Source organism: Ambystoma mexicanum, chromosome 5p (assembly GCF_040938575.1).
Source record: "Ambystoma mexicanum isolate Mex_15411 chromosome 5p, UKY_AmexF1_1, whole genome shotgun sequence".
Lineage (NCBI taxonomy): Eukaryota > Metazoa > Chordata > Amphibia > Caudata > Ambystomatidae > Ambystoma > Ambystoma mexicanum.
In genome coordinates this window covers 955,010,333-955,033,447 of record NC_090930.1, presented here as the reverse complement: position 1 = coordinate 955,033,447, position 23,115 = coordinate 955,010,333, and the positions used below count along the sequence as shown (strand labels likewise).

The 23,115-nt window shown below is 44.1% G+C and overlaps 1 protein-coding gene across 9 annotated transcripts in view; it reads left to right on the top strand.

Moving 5' to 3' along the window:
- The window catches only part of IKZF1 (IKAROS family zinc finger 1), a 393,336-nt gene that overhangs the window by 305,300 nt on the left and 64,921 nt on the right, over positions 1-23,115 (top strand). For 4 of the 9 annotated variants that reach the window (XM_069613416.1, XM_069613415.1, XM_069613418.1 and 1 more), the window contains one exon: positions 20,826-21,086. The exons of 4 other annotated variants lie outside the window; for them this stretch is intronic. In XM_069613416.1, the coding sequence (XP_069469517.1) occupies positions 20,826-21,086 (261 nt within the window). The remainder of the gene's footprint in view (positions 1-20,825; positions 21,087-23,115) is intronic. One more of the 9 variants, XM_069613419.1, reaches the window with a different exon arrangement.

Below are 23,115 nucleotides of genomic sequence, written 5' to 3'. Positions count from 1 at the left end.
GCTCAGGCCTCCCATGCAATGGGGCCTCAGATCAGAGCGCGTTTCTTCTGCATTCTGCCTCTGAAGTGGTCTGCCTCCTTCTCCTTCTGTTTATTACATCTGCTGAAGTCTTCCCATTTGCCCATGAAGTCTATCTTTTTGCTACTTCCTATATTTATCCAGTGCCTTTCTGTCTAAACCACTCCTTTGCCCTACGACCCCACATCACACTAAACCATATATCTCCCCCTGGACATGACAATGCTCTCTGTTATCTTAGCAGTCAACCCCAAGGCTCTGCTTAAGCTTGAGAAAAGGAGATGAAGGGCCACTCTACTTGACCCTCATTTCCTGAAAGATGCCGAAACGGACCAATCAGGGTGTCCCCAGTTCGGATTGAGATGTTGCGCAGAGCCGGATGTTTCAGCTCACGGCTCTGTGTGACCGTGTAGTTTTATTTTCTCACTATAAATGCAGGACTTCAATTAGAAGCGGGTTAAGTGATGGGGGCCAGCATGCTGGAATAGGCTGGGTTTCTCACACCTGACATGGGACCACCTGAGATCGCAGCAATTTCTCCAGTTGCTCCTGATTGCTTTGCTGTGTGAAGAATGGCTCTGCTTTTAGTCATTGTTTGATTCAGGCGTTCACCTTGCTGGACGTAGATGAAATGTGCAGCTCCTCGAAAAAACGAAATCATTTGTCATGTAAGTGGATTGGATGGCTTTGTAAATCAGGAGAACGTGGGTCTTCTTTTCTTCACCTGAAAGCATCGGGGATATGTGGGGTTTTCACTTTGTTGTGTTTCTGGGTCAGGTCATGGGAGATGAAGAGGCTGGCTTTGGTCAAGCAGGTACTTCTTTGAACTGTGGACGGCCACAGATGGGCTACTGTGCCCTTGCGCAGCGCTGGGCAGTATGGTTTTCCAGGCAGAAGGATCAGGTTCACAAATGCCTCGATGGCACACTGTTCCATTCTTCCCAAAATGGCTCCTTTGTTTATTTTTCAAAGTGTACACAAGTGGCTCACAAGCCCAAAGTCCAATCCACCCTGTGCACCTGGTCTCGGGACCTGGACTGTATAAGCAATGTCCGTCTGCATTTATTAAATAATTTAAAAAATGATCCATTTTAAAAAGGTTCAGTTACACGTTTACTTAACAAGTAACCCCCAGTGGGGAGGTTGCTTTCCATTTGGGGTCAGCAATTTTGAAGTAGGTACTCTGAGACATCAAGGCTCTATAGGTACAATCTTCCACTGTGGGCTGATGCTCTTTACATCATTAAGACAGTATCATCATCCAGCATCCTCAATACAACATGTTTCAGACCAGTTCAGGAGAAATAGCCTGGGCTGCTCCAGGGCCATTGGCAAATCTGACAGAGTGCAATGCCAGTTTAATAGCATTTGCATTCTGTATGTTCCTAGTGATCTAGTCAGTGCATCCCCGCCTGACCAGGTCTGAGGCGCAGTGCATAGTTCCACAGCCAGCCTCAGGAGAACGCGTTGCAGTCCAGCCCATTGAAAGCTTGTGCCAGAAAAAGTTGCATGTCCACCCTACTGGAGGTTCGTAGCGCATTACAACTGTTGTCTACCCTTATCCATGGACTTTTTTACCATTATTAAAGAGTGCACAACAACATTGCTTACCTTGTTCTCGAGTTTTAAATATCTCCCTTGTTTGCTAAAGAAATATTTGAGTATGGGAATTATTCCATCACAACATGTCCGAAAATCGCTCATTATTTGAGTAATCAAGTCTACCATTCTCATCAATTTAGCTCATTGTAAAAAACCGATCAGCATTCCTTCATTTCTTCCATGTCTATGGGCTTGTATGTTTTCAGAGTGTGAGGTAGTTAAGGTGTGATGACATCTGTCGAACTTAGTGACTAGAGTGCTCCCTACCTGTGGGTACCACCCAGGAACGTTAGGGAGTTACCCGTGTGGTGGGCACTAGTTGCTCCATGTACATAGCTGCTCCTGCTTATACCCATGTTACTTGCATAAAGGACTTTCTTTGAACTTAGCTGGGCTCCTGGTACTTTCATATTACAATTGGTGAATAATTGGTCCTGTTTTTGCATGGCGATGGGCCCAGGAGAGCTGCGGTGTAGAGATCCCCCAGCTGCAGGGCCCAACACTGAGCTAGCAAGACCCACTACCTAGGGAACAGTGTAGATATTCCTCTGTACAGTGAGGTATGGTACCATGAGGTAGAGGTGCAGAGCCAATGGCCACCACTGGGGAACAGTGAGCCCTTTTGTGGCACCCTGACAGCTTACAGCATGCGAGTGAGATGGTGTGAAGAGAGAGCAAGTAGGGAGGCATACAACAGGGAGTGCTTCAAGGCAAGAAGGCTGCTATGGCCCCGGCTGATTTGGGTGTCCATGGTGGTGTTCATCTGAGAGACGCTTCACTGAAGGTGCCTCCTGCTGCTTTCCCCATGTCGTGCCTCTGCGTTGAGGTTGCAGGCCCCAGAGGCTAAAGCACAGGGATGGGGAATGCCTGAGACATTCCCAGAGAGCCACTCACCTCAGTGCCTGAGTACACATAATGACAACAAAGGGGAGAGGGGGTGGTCGGGCGTCCTCAATGTTCTGAGCACCGAACCACACGCTGCAGCAACAATGAATTCCCCCATGGAAATAAAGAGAAGCTGGACGCCATCCAATGCGTGGAGCTAATGATGTGGACCTGACAGGTAACAGAGATTTAGCAAGCCGCAGAATTCCCGGGAGTGCGGGTCAGGCGCGTGAGGCATGTGCTTTGGTGTGTTTGTCCTGTTTAGAGATGAAGACGTATCTGGGCAGGTACAGAGGATGGTTCTTGATGTTCGGGGGGGGGGGTTGCCTTTTGCTAGGTAGATGTTTGGGATATGAGCCGTTGCAGCAGCTCTTGCCAATGGGTGTATGCTTTGGCTAGTGTTAGCTTCGCTGATCTGGGTAACTACTACCCTTTTATCTTTTTTATCAAGTGGTTCAGGCCGTCTCTTCGGTCTACATGCTGTATATGTGTGTGTGAAAGGATGCAGATGGGTGGCAGAGGATGGTTGCCTCAAAGCAAGTCAGGCAGAGGTTTCTCTTAGGTATGCTGGGGATTGTAGTGAGTGAGCCTTTTACCAAATGTAGTCTGCTCTTTTTTACACATGCTCCTGTAACAGAGTGTGGGTCACTCGCTTGGCTCATGCTTGGCTTTTTAATCGGTTGTGTTTGTGTTGGAAGGGAGGGAGATATGGGGCATCTGATGACTCCCCTTCTCTGTCTGTTTGCAGAGTTTGCGACTGGAGTGTGTGATGTCATGTGTGGAATCTACAGTTGGGAGCATATGTATAGTTACCACGCTTATGTCCATGTTTCTTAAATAAATGACTTACCTGGTACTTCCATATTACAAGCATCAGAGTAGGATTGGTGAAACTGTGGAGTAAATACATGAGTTACCTGGAACTTACCTGGACTCCTGGTATCCTCATATTACAAGCATCAGAGAGGATTGGTCAAATTGTGGGGTGAGACTGGCATCATCACTGGCACAATGTGGCTTGTGCTGCTGTATGCAGGGTCGGATTGGCCCCTCGGCCTTTTGGTCTGTGGCCGGGCCGAAATCGTCCCTGGGGTGTGGGGGGGGGGGCAGTTTCTGGCCATGCCTGGGCCGGTTTGGAAGAAAGAAAATGTGAAAAAAATATATATATATATTTTCAAAATATATATATTTTTTTTCCCAAAAAGCCTTTCATCCTTCTTAGGTCGATAAATGAGAACCAACACATGTTGGGTGATATTTTATACATATTTGTTCTATAAAAAAGAGCTTAAGGGTAAGTGCTATACCATAACATATTATCATTTGGCTTCGGACGTCTGCTTGGATTCACAGTAATTTACTGTACTTTGGAACAATGCTATTTGATGCCACTTCCTGTTTTGTGAATGGGTGAAAGGTTGTGTTTCATCACTTCCCGGGATGTCACTTTGGGGTGAGGTCAAATGACATCACTTCCGGTGATGTCATCAGAGGTCAAGGGTCGTGAGGTGAGGGGTGGGCCATTTGTTTGAGGCGAGGGGTGGGACACTTTTTTTTGGGTGACCAGGCCTATTTCTTGTCCCAGTCCGACCTTGGCTGTATGTGTCACCTTAGACGTGGCCTACAACAAGCCACGCTGCTATCCCACAGTGAACACTTAGTGGCGTGGGTAGGCAGACCTGTCAGCGGTCCAAATGATAAATGCTGTGATGCCCAAGACGTCCCCCCGAGATAGATGTCCGGGGTCTGCAGAGGTGAAGGAGAGGGGAGCTACGGCCCAGGTTTCCTCCAGACCCACAGTGCAGCAGTGCGTCGTCTGAGCCAGGAGTATCAACTTTGGAGAGATGTCCACCCACCACAACAAGTGGTGAGTTGTAGGAGGTCTCTCTCTCTCTCTCTCGGGGCTGGAGAGCTAGAGGTGGCGAGCTCACCCGTATGCACAGGGCCCTTCCACATAGTCAGGCTCTCATCAGTGCATGTTATGCCTCCATGCCTATTGAATATCAAAATGACACATACACAGACACAGTTTCCATTTACTGGAAAGGAACGACTTTTGTTGCCGTTGTGAGGCCTAGACTCTAAAAGATGGTGTGTGGGTGCCTGACTCCTGTGCAGGTGGGGAGGTTGTAGAGAAGCATGGAGGTACAGAGGATTTTAATGGTCTATAACCCTTATGGCTTCTGACGCTATACGCGTTAATTACGCAAGGGCTACCCTGGTTGGGTATTGCTTGATGTAGAAGGCGCTGCGAGGGTGTAGACTCAAACCCAAACCAATTAACGGCGTTGTTTCAAGCAAATTAACCTGTGGTTAATAAAGAGGGGAACAAGTCAACTGTAAACTATGCAAGCTGCAACTGATGGAAGTGTTGTGTTGGGGGTGTGATTGGTTGCCTTATGATTCAATCTTCAACTGATTCTTTGGCTGTATTGGTCTAATCTTGTTCCGGTATTATTATGTTCCTGTGTTTAATAAGCCTTTGCACTCCACTTCATCTGCAGAATGAAGCATTGTCAGGACAGTTCATGTAATCTAGAACCCCTAGAATTTCCTCGGGGTTTTCCAGAGGTTCAGTTTAGCAGAATTGAAGTTTGCATCCAAGTACATTTTGATGCAGCCTTAGGCACGAGTGAATTTTGTAGGCAGAGGGAGATCGCCAAAGCAGTGTGTGGCACACATTTCATTTAGTAGGAAGGGAAATACACCAAAGCAGGCATAGGCACACATGCTTTTTGTAGGCGGGGAGAGCACGTGCATTTTTTAGGCGCGGTTGCACTCCAAATAAGTGAGATGTAAAGGTGGGAGAGAGCACCAAAGCATTGTTATTCTGGTAAATTGTGTAGCCGGGGAGTATGCCAAAGACCCTGTTAGGAAGATGTGCATTTTATTAGGAGGGGAATTTGCCAAAGCAGTCTTAGCCACATATGAACTTTGTAGGTGGAGATGTATGCCAAAGCAGTCTTAAGCACACATGCGTTTGTAGGTGGGTAGTTATGGCAAAGCATGCTTGGGCACACGAGAATATTGCAAGTGGGTGTTTACAGCAAAGCATCCGTAGGCACGCATGAATTTTTAGGATGGGGAGAAAGGCAAAACAGTCTTAGGCACCCATGCTTTCGGTAGGCCATGCTGGGGGAGAGCCCAAAAAAAGTGTTAGTCGCATGTGAATGCTGTCAGTGTGGAGAGCACCAAAGCAGGCCTTGGCACAGGTGAATTTTGAAGGTGAAGTGAATGCCAAACCGGTCTAAGGCACGTGGGATTTCTGTATGCCGAAGCGGTAAAGTAGTCACACGTGTTTTGCAGGAGAGGAACGCACGAATGTGCAGGCAGGGCAAGTGCCAAATAAAGCATGTGCACACTTGAATTTCAGAGGATGGCAGAGAGGTGTCAGGCCAAAGAAGCGTAAGGCACACATGCATTTTATAGGCAACAAGACAGAAGAATGCACGGGGTCCTTTGTGTTCCCCTGCAGAGAAAACATCCCCTAGCAGTTCTGACTTGACTGCTCCCATTGGTGGCCTCACAAAGCCTAATTTGCAAATAGTTGCAACATCCAAGGGGCTAAAATAATTATGGTATTGAAGTTTGTGCAGAGCAATGCTAGTGCCGGCAGTTATGATTCTAAACCTTCCATCCTACACTTTTTAGTTGAATTGTAAAGCAGAGTTGCATTTGAGAAAAAGGCCTAGCCGTTGCATTAATCACAGGCATATATGGCTGTTGTTTTAATGCTTGGGATGTCACTCTCATTGCACCTTCCAGGAAATCATTTGACCCATAAAGCTGGCCTGACCGGCAAATGCAACAGTTGGCATGGCTGCCCACGGGAGTTTGAGAAGTGATGCTTATGTGTGTGGAACCTCTTGATGTTGTTAGTGACACATGTCTGCATCCACTCTTACTGCAGGTGAAAGACTGGCCACCAAGGACCCAATTCACCAAACATGCTGGAAGCAGGTTTCGATGCGCAAAGTTCTGATTGCGTCCTGCATCCCGCAGGCTTAACATATTGATTTGCTGTAAAAAGGAGCTCTGCATGTACTGGGGGCACTGGGCTGAGAACACAAATGATATGTAGCCTGCCACTACTTGCATATGTGAGCATAGGGCACACCCCAAAACTAACAAAATGCAGCGGCCCGATCCATTCTTCGCCCTCCGTTTGGAACACACATGTCCCCCTTGTTGAGACAACTGCATTGGCTCCCTGCGGTGGCTCAGATTATGTTCAAGTCTATGTGTATTGTCCATGGGGCTTTCTACGGTATTGGAGCAGAGTAGCTGCAAGCCAAATTTGTGCGCTACTTTCATACGTGCACTCTCCACTCCCAGTCAGCCCTCTTGATAGCTGTCCCTCGGTTTAGGCTGGCCCATTCAGGGGGCGTGCTTTTTCTGTTTTGGCCGCAAAAGCTTGGAATGAGCTTCCCCTTGCCTTACGTAAAATTGTTGATCACCTTGTCTTTCGGCGTAAATTGAAAACTATACTATTCTAATAGCATACTTTATTGAAATCTCCTGTATGCCCCAGTGCCATGATGCGTTTGGGCATATGTGCGATCAACAAATTCCAATAACATAACATATGCATTGCCTCTCTGCAACCCCATGGCTGGGGAGCTAGGTGACTAATGATCTCAGCAGGCCATTGACCTCCTTAATAGGCCAGCCACACGAAATGCACCTTCACACTTCCACCTAATTGCAGGATCAAAATGTGAAACTAACAAGAAACAATCCTGCTCTTTGTGCGTGTTTATGTTTGGGGCGCATCAAGGCAGACAGAGGTTTGACAAGACCCGTCTCACTTGTGTGTTACCCGGGTGCCTGGTCAAACCAGGAGCAAGTGACCGCTTTAATAGGGTTCTCACAGTTGTAAGTGCATCCTCTGTGAATCAGGGGAGCAATCCCAACCGCACTTGGTACCCAACTGGCTATACCCCCACAAATGAAATTTGCATCTCGGGTGCAGACAAGGCGATGAGAACAGGTGTAACACAAATTGTATCTGTGCAAGAGCCCTTTGAGAATTACTCACTATTCAAAATGAGTAATTTTGTCCAGCTTTCACAAGCAATTCGCACACGTAAATTGAACAAATATTTTGCAAAAGCGGGCAATAAGTACATTGGTCCTCCTTATGAGTTTGGTGGTCATTTGGCGGTAAATCGGCTGAATTACTGCCAAACTCAATTACCATTACCGCCATTGCCCCATGGATTTACTGTGGGATTACAAGCAACAGTAGGGCAGTGAAAGTCCCCATTTTCGGAGTTCATAGAACTCTGTGGGGATTTCGGTGGAATTACCGCTGGTGGTAATTCTAGCGATTTAGGGGATTTATGGCAGTAAGGTGGAGGATTTACCAACAGACTTTTATTGGATGTAAATCCTCCACCTTACCACCAAACATGTAGTATGGCAGTGCAGTAATGCGGCAGTAATGCAGAGGTAAGCGAATTACCACTGCATTACCACCATTTTTACCCACACCACCATACTTGTAATGAGACACATTGTATCTAGGAATTTCCCAGTCATAGTTTCTGCTTTCTCTTATTGATTATCAGTGCCTGTCTGAAGCCCAGGGGATGGTAAGTGCCCATTACTGTTTTAATTCTCCTTCTATCAAGATTTTGAAAAGCTTGCAATGGTGGCACCTGGTGCCATGCCATGTTGCACAGGGCCGGTTCTATGTTAAGGCAATTTTATTTGGGTGCTTAGGGTACTTTTGGGTCGATAAGCATCACCACTGGCCGCATTGTGAGGACGGTGGGAGGTTCCAAAACGGCATTTCATCTCAGTGGCCTAAATTCTTGTACCCAGGTTCGGCCTGGGCCATAAAAGTATCTCCGGCACCAATGAAAAAGGGTCTCACTGTTGCACATGGCTATTCATTTCTTTTGTGACACTGTTTGAGTTGTAACCAAGGGTGAGTTCTTTTGATACAGTTTGATGCAAATTGTGCATTTTAAAGAATATTTATTCAACAACACTGGTCAAAACTACTAGCCACAGAGTGAATTTGCTCACCAAATGGCCCAAAAAGTGGCCCACTTTGATTTAAAAAAAATGGCCCACACCAGCATTTTGTGTTATTGGTTCAGCCATGGGACTATTGCCCTATAGGCCAGTCCGAGGCTGTACCTAGCTTGACTTAAGGTTTCTGCTGTACTCTCTGGGTGTCCTCCAGCTGGTAATTAATCATATTTTCCTTGCTCGGAAGCAGGCTAAATAATGCTGTTCAGCCTCTAGAACTCTTTAATTAGTTTGCAGAAGACACAGTTTTGCAGTTCCCTGCACTCTAAGGATAATAGAGAAGGGCGCACCCTGAGTTACGGGGTCTGCTGTGTGCTCAGTACACTAGGCCCCAGACTGGTCGTTCAGCCTATACTCGATTCTTGCCTCTCTCAATCAGCTACAAGCACAGTTAGCCTGCTTACATGTGCAGTAGATATTCAGAAAATTTGAAAAATGTGCATCATTGTTCTCTCTACTCCAACATTTAACTTTGTCAGTTTAATCATGCTCACAGGTTGTTTTTGTTTTTATTTTTAAACTGGGGCACTTTTAAAAACACTAACTTTTTATTCCAATTTAGAAAATGATGCAATGGCATATTTGCTTAAATCAACAGACATGACAGAAATCACCTAGTATGCACTTTGGACGTGGGAATAAGGCAATGTTCGATTATGTTCTCAATTAACCTCTTGAAAAAATATATTCCCTAGTTGAGCACAGGCACACATTTAAATGTCTAGCTCATTGTGATGGATTTCCATCTGCTATGGGAAATCTCCTGGATTTTTGAAATATCAATTTCTGGAGTAAATGGATTCGGTCTTACGTGAACATATTTTGTTCACTTAACCAAAATAAAAAAAGATTGATTTCGAAAGACCACCCAATGTCCGCTCTGAGCGTTTTATCGAAATCAAACTCTAGTGCCCCTGTACACACAAAAGTGTGTGCAGGGGCTGACAGGAGCAGCCGCACCGGAAGAGGAAAGTCGTGGGCATTCCAGATAGGGGGGTGTGTGTGTGTGTGTGCGTGCGTGCGTGCGTGCGTGTGTGTGTGTCTGTGTGTGTGTGTGGAAATCGACCATCCACACAGAGTGTGCGTTCGCCTGGGCTTTCTTTGAAATTTTGTAAGAAATGGAATGATGGGAGCTCAACCTCAGAAAATTGTGTGTGGCTAATTCGCACACATTTTCTTATGCTCGCCGTACAACAAACACATGGTCAAGTGTACTCTGGAGGACACAGCCTACCGGCGCAGTCCTCCCTGTCATATTTAGCTGGAATGTGACAGCCAGGAGTACATGAAAGCATCTCAGGAAGGGGGAAGGCAACACATTCCTCCTGCATTGGCCAGCCTAATTAAATAGTAGGCAACCCCTGCAAGGAGACCCCCTTTCAGAGGGAAGAACTGTTCTCGCAAAATCTTCAAGGGAGACCTGCGCTTTGATCAGGAGCCACAGAAAGCTCAATTAACCAGAGAGACACTTTGATCCACAACAGACAGGAAGATGGGTGGGACTTAGGAGTACATTTTGTCAACCCTTACCTTTCCTGTTGCAAAGCGCTCTGGTTATGACCTCACACATAACAGAAGATTGTTGGTGGGTACACAGGATTGGGTCATTAAGGTAGGCTTAGCCTGCACCAATCACCGGGGCCCATTTAGCTTTAAAAGAGGGTTGAGCCCCTCTTTTGGCAGATCATCCAACGATTTCGAAAGGAGTAAGAAGAAGGAATCATTTGGACCCTGGCTGAAGGTACAGTCTGCCTTACAGCTTCCGCCAGTTAAGTAAGGCCAGGATTTCCAAGAGGGAAGCAAGAACCCTCCCCTAAACATCTCCCAGGGAACAGAGGGAGATTCCAAACTCAGAGAACATGTCCAGCAGCTCCAGAACTAGTACCCAGCCAGCCCACAGCGTGCCCTGCTAGGTTCTGCCAGCAAGCTTCCTAGGCGGGAAGTGCCAGAGAGTCTCTGAACGAAGGACAAGGCCGTTGCCTGCAAACACTCTCTTCAGCTTTGGCCAGTCCGCCTTAAAGGATGACACAAGCCCTGCGATGAAGCTAGGAGGAGTGCACCGACTAGCATCAACCAGCGTCTATCTTTTACGGACATTTTTGAGGCAGTCGAGCCCGTGAACCGCGACCGGCTGCACCACTGATCGTTGTCACGCTGCAGTCACTAAAGCCATCCGAGATGCCTTGACCAGCGTTCCAGATCCACCAACTGTCTGTTGCAATAAGAATAACGTAGATATTTGCATTCAGCCTTGACTGGACAGAGTCTTTTATCATTGGGAAATAATTGTATTTTTGCTGTGTTGCAACTAACCAACGATCCATGACCTTGCAGAAATAAGCCTGCCGTTCCATCCACGTTACCAGAATTGGACAAGGAAGTTTATAATTGACTTGTGTTTCCAATCTGTTCAAATCCCTTCTGATGTACTAGAGGTGTGGAGCTGATTGATGATTTAGAAACAGCTATTCATCCCTGGACCACTGGTGCCCCGGAGGCTGATTCATCACAGCGTGTCTGTGTGTATGTTTGTGTGTCTGTGTGGGTGAAGAGGGTGAATGTTTGTGGTGGTGAAAGGAGTTGAAGGGGCAGGGAACAAGTAAATGTGAGTCTGTTTGTGTGTCTGTGTAAGTGTGTCTGTGGTGGGGCATTGCTGGGAATGCGTTCGGACGAGGGAGGGAGGTGGGAAGGAAAGAGGGTTTTGGGGGAGAAATCCACGATTTCTTCAAATTCATGCAAGTGTGGGAAATGGTGGGGCCGGGCAGGGGGACCAGTTTCTAGGGGGACAGTGGGTGAAGCCCCCCACCCCCTGAGATGTGATATTTCCACATTTGAAGGGTGCACAAAATCAGCCGACAAAAATCAGCATTTTGAGTATGTGGCCTGCAAAATGCGGGAATATCACATAGAATCATGGATTCTGCCATGGAAGTCAGATCTGCTAAACAGCCTCACTTTGGGTCAGTGGTCTGTGTTATAAAACTGGTGTTGGTGGGTTTGTACCCAGATGGGCCTGCTGGCTATTGGGTGTATAATTGAACTCACCAGTAGCCACATATAGGACCCACCGTTCATACTTTCTTCTAGAATTTTACACCAGAGAGTGCCTAACATAAAAGTATGCACAGCAAGGAAATGTACACATGCAGAAGCTGAGTAAGAGTTTCTCATGTGGCTTCCCTTTTAAATGCGTAATTGACCCTAAGGCAGCCGCTTCAGATTATACAGATGTCCATTGACACATCTCAGCTTATTAACCCAATATTATACGACGAGGAAAGAATGGTGTGGAATTACAGTCAGCTGAACTAAATTAATTTGAGATGCAATGGGGGGCTAGACTTTCAGAATTGCTCCAGATGATTGCAATTTACAAAGCGAAAGCCTGTTTCCAGTTGGCAAACCTGCTACAAATGAACTAGAAGTGTACAAATTGAAAGGTGCACACATGGCCACACCAAGATGTCCTTCAAAGGATGTATTGCTAGTTTGTATACAAAGAAAGATATTCACATTTCTCATTGGCCTTTTTCTAATACAAATGGGAATCCATATAAGAGGAAAAAAGCAGATTTCAATTGTTAAATGTTAACCTCAGGAATATGGTGGCATGGTAACTGTCCCTTTTTAAAATTTGGAACAGTGCTAAAGTAAAGCTAAAATAATATATCTTACTAAAATAAATACATAATACTATAGCTTCACTATAGTTAAGTTGAAGTTGAGTATCAAGTTCCATAGGAAACTCAAACATTTAATTCCTAATCATTGTTGACTTGCATGACGGATTTGGCTGATACTTTTGCAAAGTTAAGGAAGGCCAGGATTTCCAAGAGGGAAGTAATGCTATAACAAAACCCTTCACTGAAGAAGCCTTATTTAAGGTGCAGATAAATTGCGCAGATTTAACGCAACAAAACCCTTGAAATTCAGCGTATGTGGGAAGTCATGAGCAGCTTAACTTGGCGCGTTCCCATTGCAAAGCCCATGAGCACATACATATTATAAGAGAAGGGATTCACAATAACATACAAAATGGCATTGTGGGGGACATCAACGGGAGTGTGCCGAGTTAAGCTGGCCATGACTCCCACACCCACTAAATTTCTAGGGTTTTGTTTTGTTAAATCTGCACCTTAACTTAGGTTTTTTCACTGAATATATATATATTATAGGGCGGCGATCACCGCCCTATAGTTAAGGTAAGTCGGAGACACATAGGAACCCCTCAAAATTCTACTGTTAATAACTTTTTTTCTAGCAACAGATTTGTTCAAAATTTCGAAAGTGATTAAAAGTCTGCGCCCCCCCCAGACTGCATAGTTTCATAAAGATTTGTTAAAAAATTTAAAATATATTAAGCTTCAAAATATATTCTTTTTCCAAAGGTGTGGCCCTCTTCCCATTCATTTTCCTATAGACAAAAAGGTCAATTTTTGCCATAATGCACAGACTAAACCGCTGGATGGATTTGGACCAGGCCTGAAACAACTTGGGCACAAAGCGTTGACTTGCGATCCATGCATGGTTTGGGGTTATTCCGTGCCGTAGTTATTTTAAAATTTGTTGGAGAAGGGGGTGCCCTCTTCCCAAAAATTATAGTTATATCTCCCACTGTGCATTGCAGGATCATGGTTTTCAGAAAAGAAACAACTGCCATCTTGTTTTTCTGTCAGTGCGAGAGATAGTCGTGGCTATAGCCGAGTTTATGGGAAAATGAAATGCAGTAAAAAGCTATTTGCAGGTCAAAAAACATACAAATGCCATCAGGGTAGAGGTGGGGGATGGCTAGAAAGCACTGAGGGAAATTTGGGAGTTGTAGGGGTTCCAGGTACCGAGTTTGCAACACAAAGCTTTCTCTATCCTCAGAGATAGTCGCGAATAGCCGACATCTGAAAGCAAACTGGGTCACAGAAGCAGCGTGTGTTCTAGGGTAAAAGGGAGAGGGCAGGGGAGGTGATGAGGCCGTCTGGGGTGTGGAGGGAGCTGGCACAGATGAGGGGGGCACTTGGTGATGGCATGAGGGGGCAGGCAAGCATGTCTTTCTCCAGCTGCTTTGCTGAGCACTTTCCTGTGGTGTTCCTCACGGCTCTGCCCTGTCCCCAATGCTTTTCAACATCTACGGCCAAACGCTGGTTCACCTCATCCGCTTCCACGACTTTCAATGTTATTCCTATGCCGACGACACCCAGATTCTGGTTCGGTTAGATCTAGACCAAGCTGAGGTGTCATTGCGCCTGTGCGAATGCTTGGCAGCTGTGAGAGAGTGGATGAATGGGAACTGCCTCAAGTTGAATGGGGACAAGACGGAGGGCCTGGTGGTGGATCCCTCCTAATCCAGATCTCTGGACACCTCTTTTCCGGCCACCTGCTTTGGTGGATCTTCCTATTCCAGTGACAGTGGTCAAGAACCTAGGGGTCTCCTCTCCTCATCACTCTTGATGGCCCCTCAAGTAAGCATTGTTTGCAAAACTGGTCACTTTTTCTACTTAAAGTGCTCTGTAAAGTACCTCCTTTTCTTCCTTGTCCTTTCCGACCACTGGTTGTTGCGTCTTTGGTTACTAGTCGAATTGACAATTGTAACGCCCTGTTTCTGGCCCAGCCTACTGGCTTGATATACCCCATGCAGTTGCTGCAGAACCTTGCTTCCCGGGTGGCCACTAACTCTCCTTATGGTGCCCTCACCAGCCCTGTGCTTCACTCACTTCACTGGCTCCCTATGGTCCAGAGGATTAAATTGAAATTCTTGTCTCTGGTTCACCGGACGTTTTATCGTTAGAGGGCTGATTATCTCCAAGATAAATGCTGCCCCTATTTTCTGGGACAGAATTGCAGTTCCTGTAGTGCTCATTTATTGGCTATTGCAAACATTCAGTTATCAAGAGTTGGAGGCCGTGCATTTACTGCCAAAAGTACTGCCTTTGGCAATGCTGGCAGCAGAAGCCAGCATTTCCCAGTTCAGGCCACATGGATCCAACTGATCTAACATTGAAATACTGTAGAGTGCGGACTCAAACTGACTTCCCCATCACCTGCACTCTAAACTACACTTTGCTGCCTCAAGCCGCCAGGAGAATTGTGCCATGAAGTGAATGCCCTTGGCTCTGATTCCATACCTTCAAGAATGACTCGTCGTTTCGAACCATCAACAACAGATCGTCTGCGTTTTCCTCATTGAACCATGAATAGTGCCATTGTAAAAGTATAAGAAGACTGGCTTGACACGGTGGTCAAGCTATTACAAAAGCCTAAGGTAGAGTTGTTTAAGGACTAGGGACTCCCTGAAAATGCTTGTTGAAGTTCTGCACCATGCCCCCACAGGGCCTAGAGACAGTTAGGACACCATTCCCTATATCAAATCGACATTTTGAAAGTAATCATATTGAATTTCTGCTTGTTGTTCCTCCCTCCTGTCATGTATACCCAGGGTCATCAGCACATATACCTGTATGCTCTGTGTAGAGCCCTGTGGGGACACTCATTTTATTTTGGTTCCACAGTACTATTGTTTTTTGGATGCTCATCCCGAAAAATCATAGCCTGCCCTCGGGCCATGCTACCTTAAGAGGCCAAGGAGGTATATCATTTATTTGAATGTTGATTCGACATTTATGCCTGGATCACAGTTGTGCTAGTAGTAGTGCTGGATGGAGCATAAGGTTTATAAACCACTGCTCTCCCCCATATAACTGCTGGGCAATAGGCATTTCATTACACTAATAGTGTGCATTAAAAAACAGCGTCGACACAGGTGTGTTTCAGGCTCATGGCATGTTCTGAGTTTATTTACTGCTTTTTATAGGCAGGCCTTCATCAGGACAGATGTACTATGACTTTGCGAGGTACACCTGTGTCAGAAGCTCAACCCTACACCTCCAACCTCTGATTATATGTGTCAGTTCTGGGTGAGATGATGTCTGCTGCTACCCCTGTCGCTGTAGGCGTGCTCTTGCAGGGAAGTCATATGCAGGAGAAACAGTTGCAGTTGCAGGTGTCCAACCATCTTCAACCTAAGGATGTAATCATTGATATGTTAACATCTATACATGTGGACATTTCTAGTTCCAATGACCATTCTTACCTTTCTGACTTGTTTGGTCACATCTTTTTAAACCGCCCTTACAGGATCTTTAGAGTTTCAGGTCTAGGAGTCAAAAACGTAAAAGAAACACAATACAAATTATGGTTCACTGACCAGTGACCCTTTGTTTCAGTTGTTTGCCTCCCTCCTGCCCACAATACAGTATTCTATTTCAAGCTAATGACATCTCCAAGTTGAATCTAATGTCGTCCATTTTAACCACCCTTGTAAACTGCTTTTCGCCATCCAGTTATTTTTGCTGAGACTCCCCTTTTTAGTGATAATCTGATAGTCAAACTTCCTTCCCCCACAATCTCCCTGGGTCATGCATCCGCGATCATCTCCAAACCATGCTCCTTCCGTTCCCTTTAGTTTTTTTCACTTTCCTTCCCCATTCAGACTCTTGCAGGACCATGCTTTTACTGCACGCTCGCAAACTCCTGCCACTTCTCATGTCTTTTCACCCTGTGCCCATCCTTACCCACTTCTGATTCAGGTTTTGTCCTGTTTCTTTATATATTTTCATATTCCTATGAGTAAGAGGGAGTGTGTGTGTGTGTACATGTACATATGCATTTAACACAAGAAATGTACTGGGAGGATAGCTCAGGGGCAACGTGCTTGCCTTGGAAACAAGATGACATGAAGCAACATAGGTTCAATCCCTGGGTCCGCACTTAGAAACCTCTGGGTATTAAGTGCGTTATAAATAACTGTGAGGAATCTATTGAAGGTACCTGTTTGATAGAACTCTGTGCCCTCTGTATTAATTCCAAAACTTGGTTATGAAAGGTTGCATTCCTCTGGGTAACAATGGAGTCCTTCATTCTTCTACTCCATTAGGAAAGGGCAATACCGTTGCGCCCATTTATTTGATTTAAATTGGCAGAGTTTTTAAAAAAAAACTAGCAGTATATATTTATTCCACACAGTTCTGGTTTTTGAAAAGTTTTAATGCCCTTTAGTGATGACACGTGTTTCGACTTGTAACGTCTTTTTCAAATCAGGTCTTTGTATAGTGACATTAAATGATCATTAACAGTTGTGACTCCCAAAAATAAATAAATATAAACACATGGAACATGGTTAAGTGTAATTGTTCCCATCATTACTACATTATTTTGTGAAAAGTAAAAAACAAAAAAGTTCAAACACACATTAATGAAAAACAAGAAAATATATATGAATCGTTTTTAGTGCATTAATAAAATAAAATAATGGCCATGTTTAGGGAGGGGGAAGGGGTAGGAGGTTTGTGGGAAGTCAGAAAACGGAAAAGAACACAAGAAAAAGAAGAAAAAAGGAGACAATGAATAAACTCTCATTGAAAAAACCGTAATGTAGAATTTTAAAATAGCCATGTTTGTCTCCTTCCATAGACCTATATTTAACTGATACGGAGTTAATGGTTATGACTCAGAATATGTGGGCGCATTATACATATATACCTATTCTCTTGTGCATAACAGGGATTATCCCAGGATCGAATGGAAAAGACTGTGAGGATATTTCATGCAATCAAAATTATTGGCCAAGGATGATTTTTTTTTGGCTTAATGTGATAATTTGAGTGAAGGAGACAAACATGGCTATTTTAAAATTCTACATCTCGGTTTTTTCAATGAGAGTTTATTCATTGTCTCCTTTTTTCTTCTTTTTCTTGTGTTCTTTTCCGTTTTCTGACTTCCCACAAACCTCCTACCCCTCCCCCCTCCCTAAACATGGCCATTATTTTATTTTATTAATGCACTAAAAACGATTCATATATATTTTCTTGTTTTTCATTAATGTGTGTTTGAACTTTTTTGTTTTTTACTTTTCACAAAATAATGTGGTAATGATGGGAACAATTACACTTAACCATGTTCCATGTGTTTATATTTATTTATTTTTGGGAATCACAATTGTTAATGATCATTTAATGTCACTTTACAAAGCCCTGATTTGAAAAAGACGTTACAAGTCGAAACACGTGTCAACACTAAAGGGCATTAAAACTTTTCAAAAACCAGAACTGTGTGGAATAAATATATACTGCTAGTTTTTTAAAAAACTCTGCCAATTTAAATCAAATAAATGGGCGCAAGGGCAACCATCATTGAAATTGCGTTATAAATAACCTATCATATCTCAGCAGGTGGGCACTAGCATCAGAGACCGGCGCGCACGCACTGATGTTGCATCCTAGAGGGGGTTGCATCTAATCTGCAGATCATCTGTTGTGGAGCTTAAGAGAAAGAGTAAGAGGAGACATCCCTAATCCCTGCAGCATGCGGCAATGCACAGGCTTGCAACTACGCACAGGCTTTCAGTGCCATTTCCGCTCATTCAGCTTGACATTTAGGGCCTAATTCACAAAGCGCTTTTCAATGGGGTTTTGCCATTGTAAAACACTTCTGTGAATTGGGCCCTTAATGGGCTAGAGCATAGCCATGGGAGTGCAAGAATGGCACCTGCTATCACATTCATTTTACAATTCTGTAAATAACACTCACTGGGATAGGCTACATTTATAATGACAATAATAAAGGTAATTATACTATTATAGCTTAATGACTGGATTGGATCTGAGACATTGTAAGACTGCTAAATAATTCACAACAGTTGCACTTGGACGACGAGAAAATTGTTTCCAAAAGTATCGTTCCTTGTTTTTTCTGATTTCTGACTTGACTTTATCCTAACACAACAACCCACCACAAGTCCGGAGGCAGCTAATTTGCCACTGAGAAAGTCCCCTTTGCACATTAAATACAGAGTCAAAGGTCTGCCCACTACCTGAGCACTTCTAACACCATCATTTACACTTTATTCAACTCTCTTCTGTGACAGTGGCTGTTCACTGCTAAACAAATGGGCTCTCCGCAGTGGTTGCCTACATGCCAGGTTAAGCCAGCTAACTCTGATTGAGAGGTGTTGGATGAAAGGCATTAGGCATTAATACGCCCTCCATTTGTGCTGTCATCTTTGGTGTCCAGGGTGTTAGTCTTAGAAGTGCATGGCTGTGGTGTGAGTTATGGTTGCATAGCTTACCATAACTGGCGAAGAACTTGGTTTTCAGATTTTACCTTGCACCCATAATGTCACTTTAACAAAATATTTTCAACGAATTTCATAGGTTTTTATTAGTGGACCTAAACCATAACGTCCCTTTAACGTTTTTTCACTGAATTTCAATGCTTTTTGTAAACAAAAATGGTTCATGATATTACAGCACTGTATATAAATTATTAATAATTCCTCCTTTAACATCTATAAAAGAACCATAAACCTCCTTTAACAAACATATTTTCAGCAGCGCATGCTGGGGATGCAAGTCATGGTTGAATTGCCTTGGGCATGATTCTCGACCATGACCCCAGTTCCACCAAACCACCCCCGTTATACACTGCACCTAGCCTGCATCCTGGTTCAGTGTCCACTATACCCCCATAATGTGAACAATGGCCAGTGATCATGGCTTGTATTCATGGCCAGTCTCCACAATGGGTCGTGGGCTTCAGCCATGCTGCAGGCCCCAATAAGCAAAACAGAGTAGATATGTGTCCTTGCAGAGGGCCAAGCGCACTGCCCAGGCATCAAAGTTATATCATTATTTTTTGCATATATATTTTGATACTTTGGAACAAGTAAAACACAGTACAGATTTGCAAAAGCATGCTTTCAGATCCTTGCTGATGCACCTCATTTAAATGTGCTGCAAACCCGTCCATCACTTCGATCTGTAGCCGCAAGCAGAATTTCTTTTCCTCATTCAAGCCTATCCCGATTTGAAAAATGTTACCCGGTGGCCATGCCCACTTTAACCCCATTGCCGTTCCCAGGTGGCCATGTCAGTGGCCAGATTATACGGGGTGTGCCCCGGACAATCTGGCTACTTTCATGAGCTCAGGCTATGCCTGAGTCACCAAAGTTATATCACAATGTGTTGTACCTATATTATGACACTTTTCAAAAAATAAAAGATGGGCACATTTGCAAAAGCATGTTTTTGGGTCAATGCTCCTCACCTTAGGTGTTGCTGGGTGGGGGAGGGGGTGGGGGAGGCTGGCTGTAGCCCCAGATAGGAGCTCAAGGGCTACAACTAAAAGGCAAGCTATCCCTGAGTCCCAACAGTCCCAACATTAGCGTAACCCTGGATCTTTTCCAGATCTAGCAACACCCCAGCTCCTCGCACAAGGTTTCTGCAAATCCAGCCGTTTTTTACTTTTTGAAAAGTGTTAAAATGTAGGTATGAAAAGTAGTGATATAACTTAGCCCCACTTGACAAAATCCATTGCACCAATATTCAAAGTTTGGTCTATAATCTGTTTGCAAACCTTTGTGCAGATTTGTCAAACAGAACTAATGTTATAAACCATCTACAAATGTTGGAACCCCCCTCTAATGTTGCCCCCTCTTGACAAAATCTCACCAAACTTTGCAAAAAACATTCAAAAGTTGGGTCTATAATCATTTTGCAAACTATAGTGCTGATTTCTATTATGGGTGTTTTGTTGGTGCATATGTGAAATCCAAGTGTGTTGATAACTGACATGTGGGCTTATTTGTGCATGCGCGATTGCCCAAAGACTGATATTAGCTCTCACAGTGCATGGGCGAATACATCGATACATGATTTGATTGTTAAAAGGGAATATCTCGAGTTTGGCGCATCAGATTTTCAAAATTGTGCGTGCCCCAGATCCAGGTTTCGGCTAGATGTGCTCTGAACAGCTCTATTTTTCAACGTTCATTTTCTACCTGAAATCCTCCAAGCAAGATCACCAAATTTGTCATGAGTTTGCTGATGTGCAAGATCAGTTGCTTGCCAAATATGGTGAACTTTCATGAACGAGATCAAAAAATAGCAGAATATATTGATTTCTCGTTTCCTATGTAAAGTGCTGAAGTGCAATGCAACCGTATAAGCAGATAGATACATAGAAGATATGTTTGGTTAATATGCATCTCTGATAGAGATTAAGTAATTTCATATGTGTACAGTGTTGTTTCATATATGTTTCATGAAATCATTGTTTGCCTTTAAAGAAAATAGGTAAAGGCTTAGCTATTTTAACAGATGCCAGATGTCTCTAATTCTGCCTTCAGGTTTATTTACCTAGAAATGTACCCACTGTGCCAAATGACTCGCCTGTTGTAATGCTCTTGTACTTCTTTTACCCACAGTCTGAGCGACCTTCTGTATTGTCTCTTTCAGCCAGTAATGTTAAACTTGAGGCGCAGAGTGATGACGAGAATGGGCATGCCTGTGACATGAATGGGGAAGAATGTGCAGAGGATTTACGAATGCTTGATGCCTCGGGGGAGAAAATGAATGGCTTACACGACGGCCCAGGAAGCAAGGCTCTGTCAGGAGTTGGAGGTATTCGACTTCCTAGCGGGAAACTAAAATGTGATATCTGTGGGATGATTTGCATCGGTCCCAATGTGCTAATGGTACACAAAAGAAGCCACACTGGTAAGGCCTGGCATAGATTTTCCTTTAGTGGCTTGTGAGTATTGTGAGCATGCCCCACACAGGGAATTAATGTGGTAACCGATGGACATTTATAATGTGTGTTCTAATTTACTTGGTGATCTCCAGCAAATGTTTCTAAAATGGCTGCTCACCGTAGTAGCCAATCAGAATGCTGAGTCCCTACCAACAGGCATCTTGAGAAAAGTACTGCACTCATATCACACTAGTGCTTATATACAAATTTCAGTTTTCAAGAAACTCATGGCAGAATTTTTCAAATGACCATACTATAGTTTGACACTACTTAGCGGGCGCTGATAGTTGCTTTCAGTCAATGGTGCTCCCTGGTATCCAGAAATGTCACGGCCGGCCGTGGGACAGGCCAGATGGTGCATTGAGTATAACACAATGCAGATTTTCTTAAATCACTAGGCGGTGTACCATAGTGACATGAAGATGCCAGAATTGACGTGTATCCCTAGTTTGCCCAGCCAGTCCAGAGAGACCTGCCTTGCATTATGGGCTGACAGGCATATTAACACATCACTGCTCTGGGCAAACGGATGTGCAACTCCAATGGTGAGAACGTGCAGTTCACGTCTTCATAGAGATGGGATCTCTCACAGCTTTGTTTTTAGATTCATAGATAAGATTATGGTACCCTTTTTCATGTTTCAAAATATACCATGGAATGAAGAATCACTCAATAGTTTGCAAATGCCACCTGTCTTCCTCTTGCCGTTTTTGCATCACTGTACCATGCATTTTGTGGTTTAATGACATGTGCTTTTCTAAGTGCTCCTTAGATAATTAACACTGTATTAAAGGCTGCACTTTTACCCACCATCTTTGGATAACTGATCAACTTCAACTCGTTAGCCACTGTTTATGTGGGCACTAGAGATTAGATAATTCGATAGATTTGCGGATCAAAGTAATTATAAACATTGTCAGATTAGTCAAATACTATGTTATGCGCCCTTCTAGAAGCAATTCAGAAATGTTTCTGCAGATCTAAAATTGACAAACTTTGTGCTTTTTTGTTTTAAGCGCAAGCAATATTGCTATAAAATGGATTGTCTGAATGCAGCTTTAAGCCAATGTTAAAAAAGTAGCATGTAAACAACAAGCTAACCCTAAACAACATTGGCAATGGCCTACGTGCCAAACGAGACTTTGGCCCTTATTCACAGACAGTTTTCCAGTGGAGTTTTGCCATTATAAAATGCTTCAGTGAATTAGAACCTGTATGTAACCTATTCCTAAATGTTAGGCAGACATAAATTCGGACTTTTGGACAACATAACCACTGAGGTTACAATGACCGAGAGCACTAAGGGTTTGCCAGCGTTGTGCCAAACAAAACAAAAACTGAGCCATAATATTTAAGAAAGGGCTGTTTTCCCTCCCCAGGTTAAAAACGTAGTTAACAAAGCATATTTCCAATTACATATGCTAAAATAAATCTGCCCTGACGTGAAATGAAAAGTTGACCTAGCTTGGACCTTGATCATCACCAAATTACTTAATACCATCTCTGAACAAGCCTCAAACCCATCAACTATGCCTAGTCGAAAATTGTTTAGCAGTACTGATTCAAGGTCTAAAAATCAGAGGACCGATCCCTCTATGTCTAAGAGCCGACAGATGGCTACACATTGAGTACAAAATACAACTCAAAACACCATGCCTGATGTAGCACGACAGAGGACCGAAATACCTTCAAACACTGCTCACACCATACCATGGAATTAGAAACTTATGATCCCCAGATGCCAATCTCGTCGCCCCGCCCAAAATAAGAAGACAGCTAAATGGGGGTAAAACCTTTCTCTGATATTTAGCAAGAACCTGAAAGGTACTAACCAAAGCGTGTGATTCAGAACAAAATATAGGAAATTGAGACAATGGGCCTCATTATGAGGTGGGCAGTAAGGGTTTAACGGTGCTGGTAAAGGTGCCGGAGCAGTTAGCCCCTTACCGCCCTATTACGAGGTCCGCTCGCGGTACCCGCTCTGGATGCCTGGTT